This window comes from Chaetodon auriga, chromosome 2 (assembly GCF_051107435.1).
Source record: "Chaetodon auriga isolate fChaAug3 chromosome 2, fChaAug3.hap1, whole genome shotgun sequence".
NCBI lineage: Eukaryota > Metazoa > Chordata > Actinopteri > Chaetodontiformes > Chaetodontidae > Chaetodon > Chaetodon auriga.
Genome location: NC_135075.1, coordinates 17,383,550 through 17,400,972, shown reverse-complemented (window position 1 = coordinate 17,400,972; position 17,423 = coordinate 17,383,550). Strand labels below are relative to the sequence as shown.

Sequence of the window (17,423 nt, the reverse complement as noted above, 5' to 3'; positions counted from 1 at the left end):
TGCATTATTACATCTTATAGAGCGGCCCTGTGTCCAAATCTCTACTTAATATCTTTGCTATCTTATTTTATATTGTGTCAGCATGGTGCATATTCCCAAATCAAATCACCACAGACTCACTCACAGAAACCTCCAGGACACCACAGACAGGTGCAGCAGGTCGATCAGCAGCCAGGGAATATGTCAGAATCAGGACTTTAAAATATAACTGATGTGCATGTGCGGTGGGGCCATGACCTCTTCCACAGCTGTCTTATTCGTATATTAAGTGAAACGCGTCACGTCCCTGTGCCTGAACGTCACCGCGGGGTGGTTGATGAAAAACCGTCCTAAGCACGTGATGTTGTTTTTAATTGCTCACCGAAAACTCTGCCATACATTAATTGTTCCCCCCGCACTGAGGTGAGGCCCTGCGACAGACCAACGCACCTGAGTGAATCATTGTTCTGGCATTATAAGAGTCCCAAGAGTCGCTAAGACATCAGCTCAGTGTTTGGGAACTCGCTCGAGCTCGTGGTTGCACAACTGCAGCCAATCGTAAGAGGCCTAACGTCGCCACGCACAGCCTTCAGGCGCGAGCCTGTGCAGTACAGTACAGGATAGTTATTTGAGGAGGTGGGCTGACCTGTGTGGTTCGGAGTCGGACTTCATCAAGTGACTTTTTACCCGTTTTATCACCACCTTCGATTAACAATGTCGCATGCCGGTGCACAGAAGGTAAATGATACTTGTATGTTATGCAGAACGTACTTTATGTTCAGTTGTTTGAGTTCTAGAATTATGCAGAATATTCTTACAGAAAAGCAGAATATATGATAACTGCTTGGTAAATATGAGGCGCAGTGCTGTTTGAAGATCTTTCTTTCTTTCTTTCTTTCTTTCTTTCTTTTTTTTTTTTTTTTTTTTTTTTTAACAAAGTAAGAATAAAACAACCCGCAAACAACAGACATTGCAGAGTAAACTTTGCCATAGGTGACATATTGTCATATAGTGCAGGTGCTATTCTGATGTTGCCTTTCCAGCTGCAGGTTGTTTAAAACAGTTGTAGATTTAGAATCAGTGAAGAAACAAGCTGGTCATGTTTAACAGATGCTGTGCTCTCAGTAAATTAGTGGTTTGTTTGAGAAGATAATCTGTATTTAATGAAAGACATCTATCTATCTATCTATCTATCTATCTATCTATCTATCTATCTGTTTGCATTAACAGAGCAGTCCCCTGACATTGGTGCTGATGGTTGCCTCTGCAGCCATTGGGGGAACTCTTCAGTATGGCTACAACCTCGCCATTATGAATGCACCCACAACTGTAAGGTTTTTGCTGCCAAATTGCATGTATGTATGTGTGTGGCTCTGTGTGTGTGTGTGTGTGTGTGTGTTTGTGTGTGTAGCAGCAGCAGCAGATTCTCCAGTGTTACTCAGTGTTAATTATTCATTCAAATATACCTATATGGGATATTTACTTATTGACAGCTGATAAGACCCTGCAGCTCAAAAAGTTCCATCTACGAGTGTGAATTTGCATTGTGGTAAATTGATACTGTTGATACTTAACAGTGTAATTTGTGCGTGTGTGTGTGTGTGTTTGTGTTCCCAGTACAAGCTGCATATGCCAGCATCGCTATTTCATATTTGGGTCACAGTGTAAATTGGCACAAGCAAGAATTAGGCTACTTGTGTCTGTGATTAGTCATTGGCATTGTAACACATCCAATTGTATTGTGCTGTCGAAACTAATTCTGGATGCAGCGTTTTGTGAAGCCGAGCAGCTGCACTGAAGCATAAATAGCACTAACGTCCATCAGCAACAAACAATTCTGCAACTTGACAACAGAGACACAGATTTTATGACACACAGACAAAGAAAAAGACCTCACAAACTCTGTTGGCTCAAGTAATCAGTATCAGTTTTAACCACTGCTCTGTTAGCAGGTCTGTGTGTTTGGTTAACTCAGTGAGACTTTAATGGCCAACTATCTTGCCTCTCCTCACAGTTCATTCAAACCTTTATCAATGAGACGTTCCTGGAGCGCTGGGACATGCAGTTGGAGGACTACCAGGTGACTCTAGTCTGGACAATTATCGTTTCCATCTTCTCACTGGGGGGCTTTGCAGGAGCTCTTATTGCAGGACCTATGACAATACGCTTTGGGAGGTAATATAAGATGCATTGTTCTTATGTATGGAAATGAATGCATGTGCAAGTACAGATTAAAAACTGAGATTTTCATTGCAACGTGCAGAGAATGAATGATCAACCTGTGGATGTGCACATGTATGAATGAATAAAGAGATTGTTTATTTACCTTCTTCAGTCACGTGGATACGTGCATACGACCCTGGATTGAGTTTTGACCCACAAAGAAACACATAGCAGGCTAATGTTTTTTTTTTTTACTTATTGTGAACAAATCCCATGAAAAGACTGAAATCAACTGTGTGTTAGCCCGTCTCAACCGTTTCTGACTTTCTTACTCTTTCTGTAATGGCACATGATGTGTTTTTAAGAATTCTTGGATAACAATAGAGCTCTACGGCTCAGAGGAATAAGATATATCCAGCTTGTTAGTGGGATCTATTCATTGCTGGTTTGGGGATTTATGAGTTGTTAGCAATCTGTTAATTTTGTCCTCTTCTTCTCTCTTACCAAGGAAGAAATGCTTGTTGTTGAACAACATTTTCCTCATGACTGGTGCACTCTTAGCTGTGACAAGTAGAGCTGCCAAGTCTTTTGAGATGATCATTTTGTCACGTGTCCTGATTGGGATAAATGCTGGTATGTCATTTCTGTGGCAGTAAATATTTGTTATACTGTCAGGAGTGAGACATTTGAGTAATGATAATGAATAATGACAATGGAAACTTCACTGTGTGTTTGCAGGGATCAGTATGAACGTGCAGCCCATGTATTTTGGAGAAAGTGCACCAAAGCACTTAAGAGGGGCTATCTCCTTGTCATCAGCTGTTTTCACAGCATTTGGTGTTGTGTTAGGACAGGTGGTTGGACTCAGGTATGGACACTGTCAAATATTTGTCAAAAAGGTCTTTTACTGCAAATCATGAATAATATGTGTCGTAGATTAGATGTCCACAGTGACTCTCTGCATTATTCATTTAATTATAGAGAGATTTTGGGCAGTGAGTCGTGTTGGCAGTACCTTCTTGCCAGTAATGCCATTCCTGGCTTCATTCAGCTCCTCACCCTGCCATGGTTCCCAGAGAGCCCCAGATACCTGCTCATCGACCGGGGGGACAAGGAGGCCTGCATTAACGGTGTGCACAGTAAAATGTTAATACAACAAATGTCAATCAGTGGTGGAAAGTAACTAAGTACAGTTACTCAAGGACTGTACTCATAGCGCGTGAATGAAAGAACAAAAAATCCTCAGTCATGTAAGTTGTGTTTGTTCTTGGTCAGCTTTGAGACGGCTGCGAGGCTGTGAGGTCCAGAGCAGCGAGCTGGATGAAATCCTGCAGGAACAGGCTGAGACCAAGGGCATGAGGTCCAAGCGACCCTGGGAGCTTTTCACTGACCGCTCGGTGCGCTGGCAGCTCATCTCTGTCATGATCATCAGCAGTGCCATGCAGCTCTGTGGAAATGACTCGGTAAGAAGAGCTATCAGAGAGTTTTACAGTGCGTTTTGTGGCTCTATAGAAAATATTGTTATGTAACCCATGAGGATCAGTGTTACTGATACTGAGCTACAGTAGTAGTGTCAGATGTTGCTTTGGCCTTCTGCTCTGTCAAGAAGGTTGATTAGAAATTTGAGATGATCCATCAGTGGATTGTGTCGTGTCAGGTTTTTTTTTACGTTCCTACAGGTCACATTAATAATGTATGCTGGTGTTGAAGCAGCGTCTGCTGTGATGTGAAGTGAACGATGTGTGAATACAGCTTACTGTGCTTTATGTACTAAAAGTCTTTTCTAAGTAGTTTTTGCTCTGTATACACAGTACAAGTGTTAATAACACATCTAAACTGATTTTCAAAGCTGCAACAAGTTGCTTTCTCATCAGAAAGTGCTGACAAAATACTCGTGTTTCAAGGCTTTTAACCACATGCTTGGCCGTTTTAGGGAGAGGACAGGGTATTAACATAGTTACTCTTTGTTCCAAATCAGGCTTAATCAGCTTATGAACAGTTGAAACACTTGTAATGATGCCCTGCAGAACTCTAATGTCTTCTTATGTTCTTTGTCTTTCAGATTTACTTCTATGCATCATATGTATTCAAAGAGGCTGGAATAGCCGATGATAAAATCCAATATATCACAATTGGCACCGGTACATGTGAATTCACAGCATGTATAATGTGTGTAAGTATCTGAAAACACATGTTATGTAACCGGCTAGAGGCGGAGAGAGACTTTTGTTAGCATACCTCACTGATCCGAAGGAATAAGAACGGCCCCATGAAGGCCTTGTATACACACAGTAGGTTTTACTTTTCATTTCACAGTTGAGGCCACTGGGGCACATGATGTTAAACCAACACCATATGAGCACTTCACAATAAGAGTTGATATCAAGAACTGATGGGAAGAAATCTGAAGCTAACTGCTGAGAGGAGGGAAGCAAGAGGTTCCTGGATTGAATGGACTGTGTTTTGACCCTTGAAAAGGAAATGTTATGTTTAAGGTATATTTTGACATTTTGGGCCAAATTAGATGAGAAGGTTACAACTAACAGGTTATATCATGTTTTGTTTTTTTTTTATTCATACAAAACCTGAGCTTTAAAAATATGGAGTCTCCACTGGTTGTCTAGCAAACTCATGGTTTAGGGTTATATTTTAGAGTTTAAAGGACCCAAATTGTGATTCTCAAACAGAGAAGACCAGAGTGTGAGTCCAGGCAAGTGTCAACTCCAGTTCCTTCAGAGCAAACAGACAAGGAGACGAACGCACACAAAAAAAAACCTTGGGCAAAAACAAGAGAAAAAGGTACTCAGCAGTCTTCAGGATCTTGGTCGTTAGGCAGACTGACAATATACTTATATACTGTGAAAGCAGGTGAGTCTTGATTGCATGATTGAGCGCAGCTGTGCTCAGTATGAGAGGAGGCTGGGCCCAACCTGTTGGCCTGCAGTGACAGGCTCATACATGGCAGACAGGGGAGGGACAGACAGGAGACATAAGGAGAGGAAAACACAGAAAGGAGGAGAGACTGCAGGTCTCCACATTTAGACAAGATTTCAGGACATTAGGTTGCTTCACCTGGCCGATAAACATTGTTGATCAGCAAACTTAAGACAGATTTTGCTGCCTTCTTCTGTTACCAGCTACTACCTCCAGCTACAGATTTACTGCACAGGTCGAACTTCTCAACTCTGCAGGAAAGAGAAGATGCATATTTACGACGCCTTTAAAGAGCAGCATGCAATGATTAGTTTCATGATTTCAACAGTGTGAAGTACATATTTGGATGTTTTCAGAACCTGCTGATAGAGCGCAAAGGCCGGAGGTTCATGCTGATGGGAGGTTTCATCCTAATGACCATCTGGGCTATTGTCTTCACAATTGCTCTGTCGTTTGAGGTATTATAAATCACTTGAATGATTTAAAAAAAAAAACAAGTGAAATTCATATGTCAAATCATGCATGTATCAGATTTTGCCTTTAAAAATGTGTCACGATGCTGGATAAAGGAATATCATGAGTGGGAGCGCAGTGAAATCCAGTGAAATTCACATTTCAGTGTGTCAGTCAGGCCACTAGGAGGCGACATGAGTTAATATTCTGGTTTTAGAAAATGTCTGACTTTTGGAGAATGGAGGTAAAAGGAAGATGATGTCAGTAATTTCTCAGGATTTGGACTCAATGATTTGGAGTTTGAGACATTTCTAATTTAAGCTATTTATACTAACTTAAAGACTTATCACAAACCTCTGGTCAGTCTGTGAAATATTAAAGTGTCAGAATGTTTGATATGGTTTTTTGCTGACTGTGGATATTTGACTTTCCTCCCCCACACGCAAACAGCACTATATCTCCTGGATGCCTTACTTGAGCATGGGCTGCATTTTCACCTACATTCTCAGCTTCGGCATGGGACCAGGTCAGTTTCTGGAGCCTTGTTGCGTGTTAATATTTGCATAAAAGCTCAAACTGTCTCCTCAGAGCACATTTCAGGCCATATAGTCTCAATACTCTCTGTTACTGCCAGTTTATCAGATACACAACTGTCCTGCACTGTACACGTACATTTGTAAGGATGTCGTCATGAAGCTTACTCTGATCAATGGTTTACATTTCAGCTGGAGTGACTGGCGTTCTGCCCACAGAGATCTTTAATCAGGCTGCTCGGCCTGCAGCCTACGCGATCGCCGGCTCCATGATGTGGCTCAACCTTTTCATCGTTGGAATGATCTTCCCTTTTCTAGTGGTCAGTCTGTCAATACGTCCTTCCAGCTGTCAGCATCTGTCCATATATACATTCATCCATCAATTGAACAAACATGTAGTGACAGTAAACAAGCACACATACAGAATGGTTTGCTAAAATTGTATACATTTAAAACAAGTTGTACATACACCTATAGCACGACTAATAAGACCAAACTGAGACATTATTTAAAACACACTGCTCTCTATGTCCGTTTGCTGTCTGTATATCTAATACTGTAATAGCCAAAAATGCTTAAATTGATAAATTTGAAGTTTTTCTATTTTTAAATCTCTTAACCACCTGGCATGAGGCTACAAGTAATAATTACGAGACAACAAGCAAACGGGCAGGTTAAAATACACCATGAAATATGAAATATAATTAAATATTGAATATATAGGCACCCTACAGCGCCCCCCAGAGTTCAGAGCCTCAAAGTAGGAAAAAAGTGATCAGGGCCGTCTGTCAGGATGCTCATGGCTTTATCTCTGATCAGTCTGATGAGTCCTTCTGTTGCCTGTCTTTCACAGAGCGAGTTGAGTGAGTACTGCTTTGTGCCTTTCGGAGCAGTCTGCCTGCTCTCTGCTCTGTACGTCGGCATGTTTCTGCCCGAGACCAAAGGCAAGTCTCTGTCCGCCATCACAAGTGAATTCCACAAGCTCAACTTCAAAGGCCAGGACAGAATGTGTGAATCACACAGTCAAGCTCAGTACCAGCTGGGTGAAGTGTGTCTCTCCACGGCCTTGTAGACAGACTGTTTCTTTCCCTGAAACACACAGTCAAATCCACTGTATGCCTCACTTCAGGACCGGATCTGCATGAGCTGGAAGAAGTCCTGCACAGTGTGACAGGAACGGGGGGAAATGTTCACTGTCAAATCACCAAAAGCAACTTAGATCTACTGTAACTCCTTCATCTGGAGTGTGTTTTCTACGAAGAGAAAGGAATATCTGTGAGGCCTTCATGTGTATATACTTCTGTTTTGCTACTCTACTGATTGATATGAGACTGTGTGTGGCAGATCATCTGCTACACAGGAAGTGATGTGTTTTATGTATCAGACGAAGCAATGGTGGTCATTTGGAATAAATTGAAAAATAACCACTTAGTTAGCCCGAACACTTGTGTCACTTTACAGAAAAAACTCTGAAAACACATTTGTTCAGTTTAGAACATAAACATTACTATTTTATGGCAGTTCTTCCTTGTTCAATAGGACAAAGAATGCCGTTGTCATCCATGTTACCAGCAGAGTATTAATGAATATGACAAACTATCAGTGGTGGAAGAAGTGCTCATACCCTTTACTTACGTAAAAGTAATAATACTGCTCTGTAAAATACTCTGTTACAAGTTAAAGTCCTATATTAAAGATTTCAATCAAGGGAAAGTGCAACAGTACTAAAAGCAAAATGTACTTAAAGTTTTAAAAGTACTCGTTGAGCAGAACAGTCCCTGTTCAGAGGGTCATATTATTGAAATTTAAACTGATGCTTGAACACAGAAGCAGCATTTTAATGTTGCAGCTGGTGGAGGTGGAGCACATTTAACTACGTCCAATACTACTAGATAATTAAATATCATATTCTATAAATTGATTATATGTTTTGTTTGTGAAATCTTAATCTGTAACTAAGTAACTGGTAACAAGAGTTGTTTGCTATAAATGTAGTGGAGCTTAAAGTATTTTTGAAATGCAGTGAAGTACAAATTTCATAAAATTAAAATACTCCAGTGAAAGTACAAAGTACTTAAGTACTGCTTGAGTAAGTGTACTTAGTTACTCTCCATCACTGCAAACTGTGTCCTTGCTCATTCGGGAGGTGAAAGGTCAGAGTAAGCTGCAGACCTACAGGCTGCTGAAGTCTTTTCTGAGTGGCAGATGGAGCACCGTATCAGAAAGAATGTATTCAATTACAGTTAATTTGCACCTTATTAAAGATACACTTTATGCGTCAGTGTGCACACATACATTCATGTGTTCATTCGTGCTTTTAGCAATGACTGAAAATGTGTGGAAAATGTGCAGTTGTTTATGTTAAATATTGCCCTCATTCTTTTTTGTTTTAATGATCTAACTCTGAGCCAATAAAAGTATCTTATATTATTTACATAGCTTTCTTTTCATTGTCAATCAAATATTCCACTTTTTATGCGCATCATAAAACCTCAATAAAATGATGCAACACAGATTCAAAATGTGATATTGTCATATGGTGTGGAATATAATGTTTTCTTAACTGGAAACGCACCGAAAAGAGGAAATGACAGTAAAAAATGTGTTTAAAAAAGTGTTTAATAAATTCTGTACAAACATTTTTGCTTTTCTGTCAGACTGCATATTTAAGTCACTACATTATGCACATTTGACATAACCACAGTCACTGTCATTGACAGAGGCACATGAGATTTGCAAATGGTCTCAGCTGTTTGACAAATTGACCTGTTACAAATGAGATAAAGAGATAAATTGAAGATCTCATGTCAGATAAAGGATGTGTGGATGATGTGGGTGGGCCAGGCAGGGCTGCTTTATTTGAAGAGCACATTTCATTACAAAGACAGTCAATGTGCTTTACACTAAAAAAAAAGAGCTTAAAACATCAAGCTTTATATGCATCACAATGGCATAACTGTAAAAATAATGAAAAACAACTAAGATTTATACACACCCATAATACCAGCACACACACACACCCTAAAAACCAATGGGAGATTTTAAAGTGAGGAAGTGAAGTAAGAGGATCAGGAGGAGGAAAACTTGATGTTATAGCCATCAAACTGTGTGAATATTTCACGTCATATAAACATCATATATCATCATATCATATCTTATAACAATGAAGACAAACAGACAGAAAAAGCAGTATTATTATACATATCAGCTGGGATCGTGGTCATGTTGGTTTACCTTGTGATCAGAGCTGAAAAAGAGGCAGACGTGTGGATCAACTGATGCTCATATTATCTGCATTTTCAAAAAAAGAGGCGTCAGAACTGAAGAAGTACTGCAAAAAGACCATTGTACTTTAAACAGCAATAAATGTTTTCTGCCACTAGGAGGCTGAGTATTCCTCACTACTGAGTGTTTCGTGAACATGATGTAGACCCAACCAGTCAAATGAAGCCACAATGGAATCACCACAAATCTGATCAAACCATCTTTTATGGCTTTGAGAAAATTGAGACATTGAAACTGTTTGCTTAAATAAAAGAGTTTGTTCTGCGACACACAATTGGATGAAAACCTACTTGAGAGTTATCCACTGAGCACAAGCATTAAAACTCATTCTAACAAAGAAATATTTGCATGTGATGGTGTCAGAGCAGCAGTGTTCAAGATGTCCTGACTTTCAGTCTCTGGTACAGGTCCGGTTCTAAAGATGCTGAATCCTACAATTCCCATACTGCAACTTGACTGTGTCGTGCATCAGACCCCCCCCCCCCCCCATGCTTGGTGAACGCCGACATTTTTCAGCTGTCAGAACCCCAGTTTGTAAGGCAGGTGTTCTTCTGACGCTGCTGTGACAGGGTCGTTTCCCCCTTGCTCGTCAAAGCTCCTCCACAGCCACACTGGACATGAAGCAACTTTGTTCACAGGATGAGCAGCACTTCCCTCAATGAGTAACCCGATCTTCATGTGTAAAATCAGAGAAGTGCCTCTTTAATATGTGCTTGAACTGTATTTGTACATGATTACTAATGATGTTCAATGTACAAGCTCCATGTGACTGTAAATATGCAGCAACTGCACGCCTTTTTTTCCTCTTTAACACATCTTCCTCTCTGTAATGTCTAACCAGTAAATAGAATACACTGACATGACTTGGAACAACTACAGGAATCAACCAGACAGACCAGGCTGAGTCTAGTGCAGCGTCTAGTCATCCCTATCGTAAGTGTTAAAACATGACAATCTTGCTCTAAGAACATGAATGGACAACCAAAGTCTATCGATGTGTAACTTCAGGACGCTTCCTCCATATATGCCGCTCCTCTGATCCTTCTGCAGCCAACGTTCATGGAGCCACAGCAAAAAATGGATGGTGCAGTCAGAAAGGTGGGTGAATGCCGTTACATTGCTGTGCTATTTGTGAAAAACTTTTTTCCATTAGAAGATTTAAAAACCTCCGTCCGTCCCATACACGGTTTGGGAAACACTTTATTATATCGTTCAGGAAGCACAAGCAAAGGAAGAAATCATTTTCATCGTTTGTCAGGTTTTAGAAACAAACTAAACACAAAATTGTTGAGTAAATACAGGAAAATCTTATTCGTATTTTCTGTTTTCACTGTGAATTTTCTTTCATGTTTTCTCAGCACATTGGGCATTTCATACTTAATGATCTAATTATTTATATCAGTCACTTAATCAGTTTTATTGCTATGACACCTTTCAGTTAAATTCAAAGTGCTTTACAGATGACGTACGAGCTGTGATATAGTCCAATAATAATGATAAGAAGAAGAAGCAGGCATCATCATATGATTTATTTGGACGTTTTGTTCTGCATTTATAACTAAAAAGTGAATTTGTTCAGGTTAAACTAACATCTATAACAGAGCAAAGCACAGAGGAACTGGTGAGAACACAGTGTGACGTCTATCGAGCACCCCAAAGGTTAACACATGTGGAGAACATTTCTGATAATCAAACACACGTTTGGGGCCCACATTCCCTCTCCCACTGTCCTCGCCTGCAGTGTCTAATTAAGTCCTGTAAATAACTACTGTAAGACCGAAGAGGTCACTGTGATTTCCACTTCACATTTCAGCCGCGGTACTGGAGGCTTTATCTGCTGACGCTGGTGCTGGGAATTGGGGGATCGTTTCAGTATGGCTTTCAAGTTTCTGTCATCGCTTCTCCAGCTGTGGTAAGATTTCTATTAGCTGGATGCAAAGCATGCATAAAAAAACTTAGCGTTTGCTACAGAAATGAAGCTAAGTATGAGAACATCCCTCTCACTTGATACAGTTTGTTTCCCTTCTTTATTTTCCTCTCTGCAGTCACCGCAGACATCAGGCCTTATTTCCATGTGCTGCCATTCTCCTAACAGGTTTAAAAAAGATGTCTGACACAGGCAATGTGTTAGAGACATGAATTATGTTAATTATTGCTCAAGCAAATACTTCCCGCAATGCAAGATTAAACTCTGTCAGTTGAAAACACTCCACCTTTTGCAAATTGTCACTTTAATGACATTTTAATTACACAGTTGCTTTATTCTTTTACTAATAGTAGTACATTTACATGACATTTTTTGGCATATCGGCCACAAGTTACATTTACAGGATACAGTGTAAGAACTATATAAGTATAAACATATCTATGGGACATATATGGAATACACGATATACAAATATATCACAATATACTAAATATAGTGTAATATTAAATTGAAATGTTAGATAGAGTACCATATACATTAGACAAGAGTGTATTTTGTTGAAGTTCGTTAAAAGAATAGCATAAAGATGTACAAATTCGCCATGAGCAAAGGTGGTTGAGATGGAAACTATAGAACTGAGAGCTCTCTGTTCGGCAGATGTTTGTTGTTGTGGAGAGTTATTGCTTTGGACAGGAAAGGCTTCCCTTACCTGAACCCGTCTGTGAGAGTCACTGCTCCGCTGTCTGCTGGAAAGGTTCGTGGTTTGCAGGCAATCATGTGGTCAGTCTTTTAAATCAGTAATTAAATCTGTTGCTGTCACCGGCTCCAGTGCTGCTCCCTCAGCAGACCACAGTGAAATACACTGCACTGCACACAACAGGCTGATATATCTGACCTTCATGCTGCACACACGGAAGGAGCTCAGGCAAGACCATAATCTGCTGATACGTCAAGTTCGGCCACTTTAACATGTCCTTTGACCCCTCTGACCTTTCTGCAGCACGTTCAGAGTTTTGTGAACCATACTTGGATGTTGAGGTATGGAGCTCCAGTGGCTGATTCCACCAACCAGCTCATCTGGTCCTTCATCGTGGCCGTGTTAAGTCTTGGATCCTGGGCCGGCGCCGTTCACAGCGGCAGCCTTCCCGTCACTTACGGCCGGTGAGAGACACACACACACACACATCACGGTCACATTATCTAAAAATGCATCCGTAGGCAGATAGGCTTGTTAAGTAATCACAAACGATGGCTTGCTCAAATCTCTTGTGTGTATTTTGGGTGCATGGTGTGGGATTCACGTATGTATTTGTCAAATTTGATGATTTCTGTGCAGTTTGATAAGATGAGGTTGTACGGAAGGTGGAAATAATTTTCCTTGCAGAGGGACAAATGAATCAAAATCTAATCTAATCTAGTTCACATCTCATTCACATGTAAGAAATCACCTGACATCATCATAATGAAGGTAAATGGTGAGCATGTCTGTTGTTTGGGTGCATGCTGGTGGGCAGGCACACAGGTTGACAGGAACATAGGCCATCCAATCATTTCAGCTGGGCTGAATGAAATGATTGATGTGCTTATTACTGGCCTGCGACAGCCACAGATAACAGATACTGAGTATTTGATTTATTGATCGCTGTCAGCATGTAAAGAGAATTTCAACAAATATAAAAAAGAAAACTACAATTGTTCTTACCTTCTCTAGCTTTAATGTTCACCTTAATGCAACTATAATCTGGTTTATTAAGAGTCAGGGACTTTTCAGCTACAAAGGTTGAAAATATTTATTCATAAAGCAGCTAGTATTGTTTGTGCTATTTGGCATTAACAATAAAAAGTGGCTACGACATACAGGGTAAATTACTTGTATAAAACTGGATGGCAGATGGAGTATTTGCTACATTAGCAGTGCTTAATCCCGTCTAATAAGATATTTGTTTCTTCTGATTTTGCAGGAAAAAAGCTCTGTTGTTCAGCAACACTGTGGCGATTGTCGCTGCTCTTCTCATGCTCTTCAGTCGCATGGCCAAATCATTTGAGATGATCTTGCTGGGAAGATTTCTCTTTGGATATAATGTCGGTATGTTCTGACGATGTGTAGCGTGTCGGGTTGTGATGGTATATTCACAGTACAATAAGGTCTCAGAAAATAGCACGGTTTCACAGAATTGTTATTAATATTATTGTTATCATTAGTTACAAAGACTCTTACAGGAATGAAAACAGATGCTTGAAAAAATTTGTAATCACACTTTAAGAACCTTTTTCTCTTCATCCTGCTTTTTTCCCCACAGGCCTGAGCCTCAGTGTGCACCTCATGTACATCGGGGAGAGTTCTCCAAAGAAACTCAGAGGTTTCCTGACTCTAACGACCTCAATCTTCACTGGATTTGGAAAGGTCCTGGGTCAAATAATTGGGATCAAGTAAGAACTGAAGGCTGGCACTTTAAATATTTACACAAAAACAAACTAGTCGAGACAAAGTGAGCAGAAAACAACTTCTTACTCACTTACTTATTAAGGAGGCCAAGTTACTCTTCAACATTATAATGGTAGTTGTCCATTTAGTGGCCTCTTGTTCTAATCAAAGACTTTTTCTTGTTCCCGACTAAAGTACAAGACCTTGCAGACCTGGTTTTACTAAATAGCACCAAGCGACTTGTCCGGATTATATATTAAGCTATCTTAGTTACTTATCTACAGTATCACCCTTTTCCCTGCCAATTTGCTGATTGTCTTTGTTTTGCTCTCGGTTTAGGGAGATGATGGGTACAGAAGAGATGTGGCCATTACTCTTAGCTGCTAGCAGCATTCCTGCCATCCTGCAGTTTGTGACCCTGCTTTTCTTCCCTGAGGCGCCTCGATATCTTTACATTGACAAAGGAGACATTGAAGGCACAAGAAAGGGTGAGTGGACAAAGCAGACTCTGTTTCCACACATCACACCGGATTATAAAGTCTGCAAAAACATTATCGCAAGTTCTCGTGCCACAGACATAGTCTCTAAAATGAGTGGTGTGCCTGAGCCTTGATGCTGTGAAATAAAGGTATTAATCCTCCGGTATGATCATTTTCAACAGTGCACTGAGAGAGCAGACAACAGACTTTTACTGTTTACACTGGGTCATAAATGAACATCAGACTTATCACATCTAACACTGCATGTATATGTGTGTGAAAGCCTTGCAGTGGCTGTGGCAGGACGACGACTTAAAGCTGGAGCTGGACGACATGCAGAAGGAGAGAGAGAGCATGCAGGGAGAGAAGGCGAAGACTGTGAAGGACGTCCTCACCTCTCGCTGTGTGCGATGGCAGCTACTGACTCTGGTCATCCCCTGTGCTGGTGTCCAGTTCTGCGGCATCAACGCCGTACGCTCATTTTAACTTTCCCAGCCATCACACAAACATGTGCATTCACACAACATGTTAGCTTCATCGATCCCTTACATTTCATTCTCTCATCCAGCTCTATTTCTACGCCTTTGACATCTTCCGTGAGTCAGGGGTGCCCGAGGACCAGATGCATTACTTGTCCATTGGCCTTGGAACGACAGAGCTCCTCACTGTGGCACTGTGTGTAAGTATGTGTTCAAAGTGCCATGAAACTGAAGCACTGAATTACTGCTAATTCAGGATTTCTGGTCCTCGAAGGAGTCCAAATCTTGGTTTTGAGTGCCGATGCACAAATATTTATATCACAGAGCTCAGCTTATGGACCTTTCCTAGACTGCACGTGATCTAACAAGGTGATAATGGAAGCATAATATCCAAAATACACATGACGAGTAGAGAGGCACAGAAAAAACACAATTCCATATGTGATATAAATACATAAAAATCTAATTTTAGGACACTGTGAACACCTCATTGTTGATTTGTTAGATATACTAGAAGGCTTTAAGTGCTGAAGTGTGATGAAGAATTAAATATGTAGAGTTCATTTGTCACGTCATGTGTCATGTCAGTCTTTCTTGATAGATCGTGCCGGCAGAAAGAAGCTGATGGGCTATGGCTACCTATTCATGGGTGTCACCATGTCTGTACTTACTGTCACGCTGTCCTTCAAGGTAATACACTCCACCAACAGCGCACTTTTCTCCATCCAGTGTTGGACATTATAAAATTTTTCTGTTTTCATGCAGGATGTGAATTCATGGATCCCGTATGTGAACATCGCCCTGATCTTTTGTGTCATCTGCATTTATGGACTCGGACCCTGTGAGTTTTCTCGTGTTTGTTTATCTCACAAGTGGAACATTTCACTGGTGTTTCTCATCCAATGAAAAACATGCTGTCTTGTCTTCTTTCAGCGGGAGTGTCTATGACTCTCCCTGCTGACCTCTTCCTCCAAGCCTGGCGTCCTTCTGCGTATGTGATCAGTGGGACCATCAGCTGGCTGAGCATGTTCCTCGTGGGGCTGTTTTTCAGCTACCTTGTGGTGAGATATCCGCTGTGCATCATGTGTTACCTCAAATAATCCACATACATCATTTCTCTATCTTTATGTCATGTCAGCTGCTTTCTCTAACACTATCTGATTTCATGTCTGCCCGTACAGGACGGACTCGGCCAGTTCTGTTTCCTGATTTTTGTGGCTTACAGCATTATCAGTGCAGCATTTCTGCTATATTTTGTCCCAGAGACCAAAGGAAAGACAATGGTAGAGATTATGGAGGACTTCAGCAAATTGAATTACAAGAGCAGGGGCACCGACATTGAGATAATTGACACTGATCTAACAACTAAATTCTGACTTTTTTTATGGTTTATTTATTGATTTTAATATTTTTTTTGCATAAAACTTTTCCTCAGTTAAACTGTAAAAGAAAAAAAAAAACGTAATGAATTGTATACATCATTCAACACAAATATATTTAATATGTTTTAGTATAACCATCTAATAGATGATTAGAAATTTTGAAACTAAATGATGTACACAGAGTGCTATCAATAAGTATGTAGAGTTTGTAAATATATTCACATGGAAATAAAACATTTGCAACTGCATCTGAATGCTGTCTCTCGTTAACTGGTATTTACTACAGTAAATAATACAGTGAATCACATTTTAACCAACGTGAAACCTAATCAAAACCACGAGGATACTGTAAAATATTCTGAATGGACACGTCGGTAAAAAATTCTGGAATTTGGGTACAGGGAAAAAATTGTGTGCTTAATTAAGTCACATTATACAGAAGCATGGCTTTACATCACTCCTCTTCCCTTCAGCGGTCTTAGAACATACAAATATCTATCTATCCTGGGCGGTTTAAAACTTTCTTTTTTGACAAAGCTCACAGTTAGGGCCGGCTCAGGCTTATCTTGGACCAGCCCCTAGTTATGCTGCTATAGGCTTAGACTGCCAGGGGCCTTCCCACGATACAGTGAGCTCCTCTCTCCTTCTCTCCCTCTCCTTCTGTATAATGTCCCATTCAAGCATGTTACTAATGCATGCTCTTTCCCAGAGTCCTTAGGTTTTCTGGTCTCACAGGTTGTCATCAATCATGGCTGCCCCTGTATTGTGGATCGTGGTTGTGCCAACTGCTGTAGCCCTGCTTGACGCCTGCTGCTACTGTTATTATTATTAGTCACATTTCAATTATTATTACATTCATTGTATCGTTATCATACATATATATTATCATATACCATCATATCAGTAGTAGTCCTCTCTCTCTCTTTCGCTCAAAAAGAAGTTTTCCTCACCACCATTGCCAAGTGGATCCCCCTGAATGCCACACACTGGACCTTTAAGATTCCCCACAGGAACAGAAGCATAGTGCCCCTGCTGTACCAGAGTACCTGTAAAATGGCCACATCAGGTTAGGGTCTGACATCTGGCCACACCCCACATCCAATGAGGAGCCCCTAGCTCCTGACGGCCAGGCCTGGATGGATTCACTCTCATTATCCACCACTAATAATTACAAGAGAAAATGTAGGAGCTTTTTCAATTGCAATTTATTTGATGCTCATCTCTGTACCAACAAGAGAGATGAGACTCCATAACAGAGTACAAAAACAAATATCTATAGAAAAGTATGCTTATATTGAAATATGTCCAAAGACGTTATAACAAAACATGTAGCTCACATGTTTTAAGAGCAATCTTGTTGAGTACGATGATAAAATACCAAGTT

General features: G+C 40.5%; 2 protein-coding genes across 2 annotated transcripts; both read left to right on the top strand.

Moving 5' to 3' along the window:
* The first annotated feature begins 602 nt into the window (after nucleotides 1-602).
* slc2a11a (solute carrier family 2 member 11a) lies at nucleotides 603-8,687 on the top strand. The gene is made up of 12 exons (XM_076747557.1): nucleotides 603-717; nucleotides 1,210-1,308; nucleotides 1,994-2,154; nucleotides 2,651-2,775; nucleotides 2,881-3,010; nucleotides 3,124-3,272; nucleotides 3,418-3,605; nucleotides 4,205-4,315; nucleotides 5,433-5,534; nucleotides 5,980-6,055; nucleotides 6,255-6,382; nucleotides 6,916-8,687. The coding sequence occupies exons 1-12, from the start codon at nucleotides 694-696 to the stop codon at nucleotides 7,132-7,134; spliced, it is 1,512 nt and encodes a 503-aa protein (XP_076603672.1). The 5' UTR covers nucleotides 603-693; the 3' UTR covers nucleotides 7,135-8,687.
* Nucleotides 8,688-10,424: 1,737 nt separating this feature from the next.
* LOC143328297 (solute carrier family 2, facilitated glucose transporter member 11-like) lies at nucleotides 10,425-16,033 on the top strand. Its single transcript, XM_076743372.1, has 12 exons — nucleotides 10,425-10,445; nucleotides 11,161-11,259; nucleotides 12,275-12,435; nucleotides 13,236-13,360; nucleotides 13,575-13,704; nucleotides 14,039-14,187; nucleotides 14,462-14,649; nucleotides 14,747-14,857; nucleotides 15,246-15,347; nucleotides 15,423-15,498; nucleotides 15,591-15,718; nucleotides 15,839-16,033. The coding sequence occupies exons 1-12, from the start codon at nucleotides 10,425-10,427 to the stop codon at nucleotides 16,031-16,033; spliced, it is 1,485 nt and encodes a 494-aa protein (XP_076599487.1).
* The last annotated feature ends 1,390 nt before the right edge of the window (nucleotides 16,034-17,423 follow it).

Bases quoted from the DNA above. Each gene is read 5' to 3' on its own strand.
- LOC143328297 (XM_076743372.1), top strand. From the start codon at position 10,425: ATGGATGGTGCAGTCAGAAAG. The intron at 14,650-14,746 runs GTACGCTCATTT...TCTCTCATCCAG, and splicing joins AGTTCTGCGGCATCAACGCC to CTCTATTTCTACGCCTTTGA. The intron at 15,499-15,590 runs GTGAGTTTTCTC...GTCTTCTTTCAG, and splicing joins CATTTATGGACTCGGACCCT to CGGGAGTGTCTATGACTCTC.
- slc2a11a (XM_076747557.1), top strand. From the start codon at position 694: ATGTCGCATGCCGGTGCACAGAAG. The intron at 718-1,209 runs GTAAATGATACT...TTGCATTAACAG, and splicing joins CGCATGCCGGTGCACAGAAG to AGCAGTCCCCTGACATTGGT. The intron at 3,011-3,123 runs GTATGGACACTG...ATTTAATTATAG, and splicing joins GGACAGGTGGTTGGACTCAG to AGAGATTTTGGGCAGTGAGT.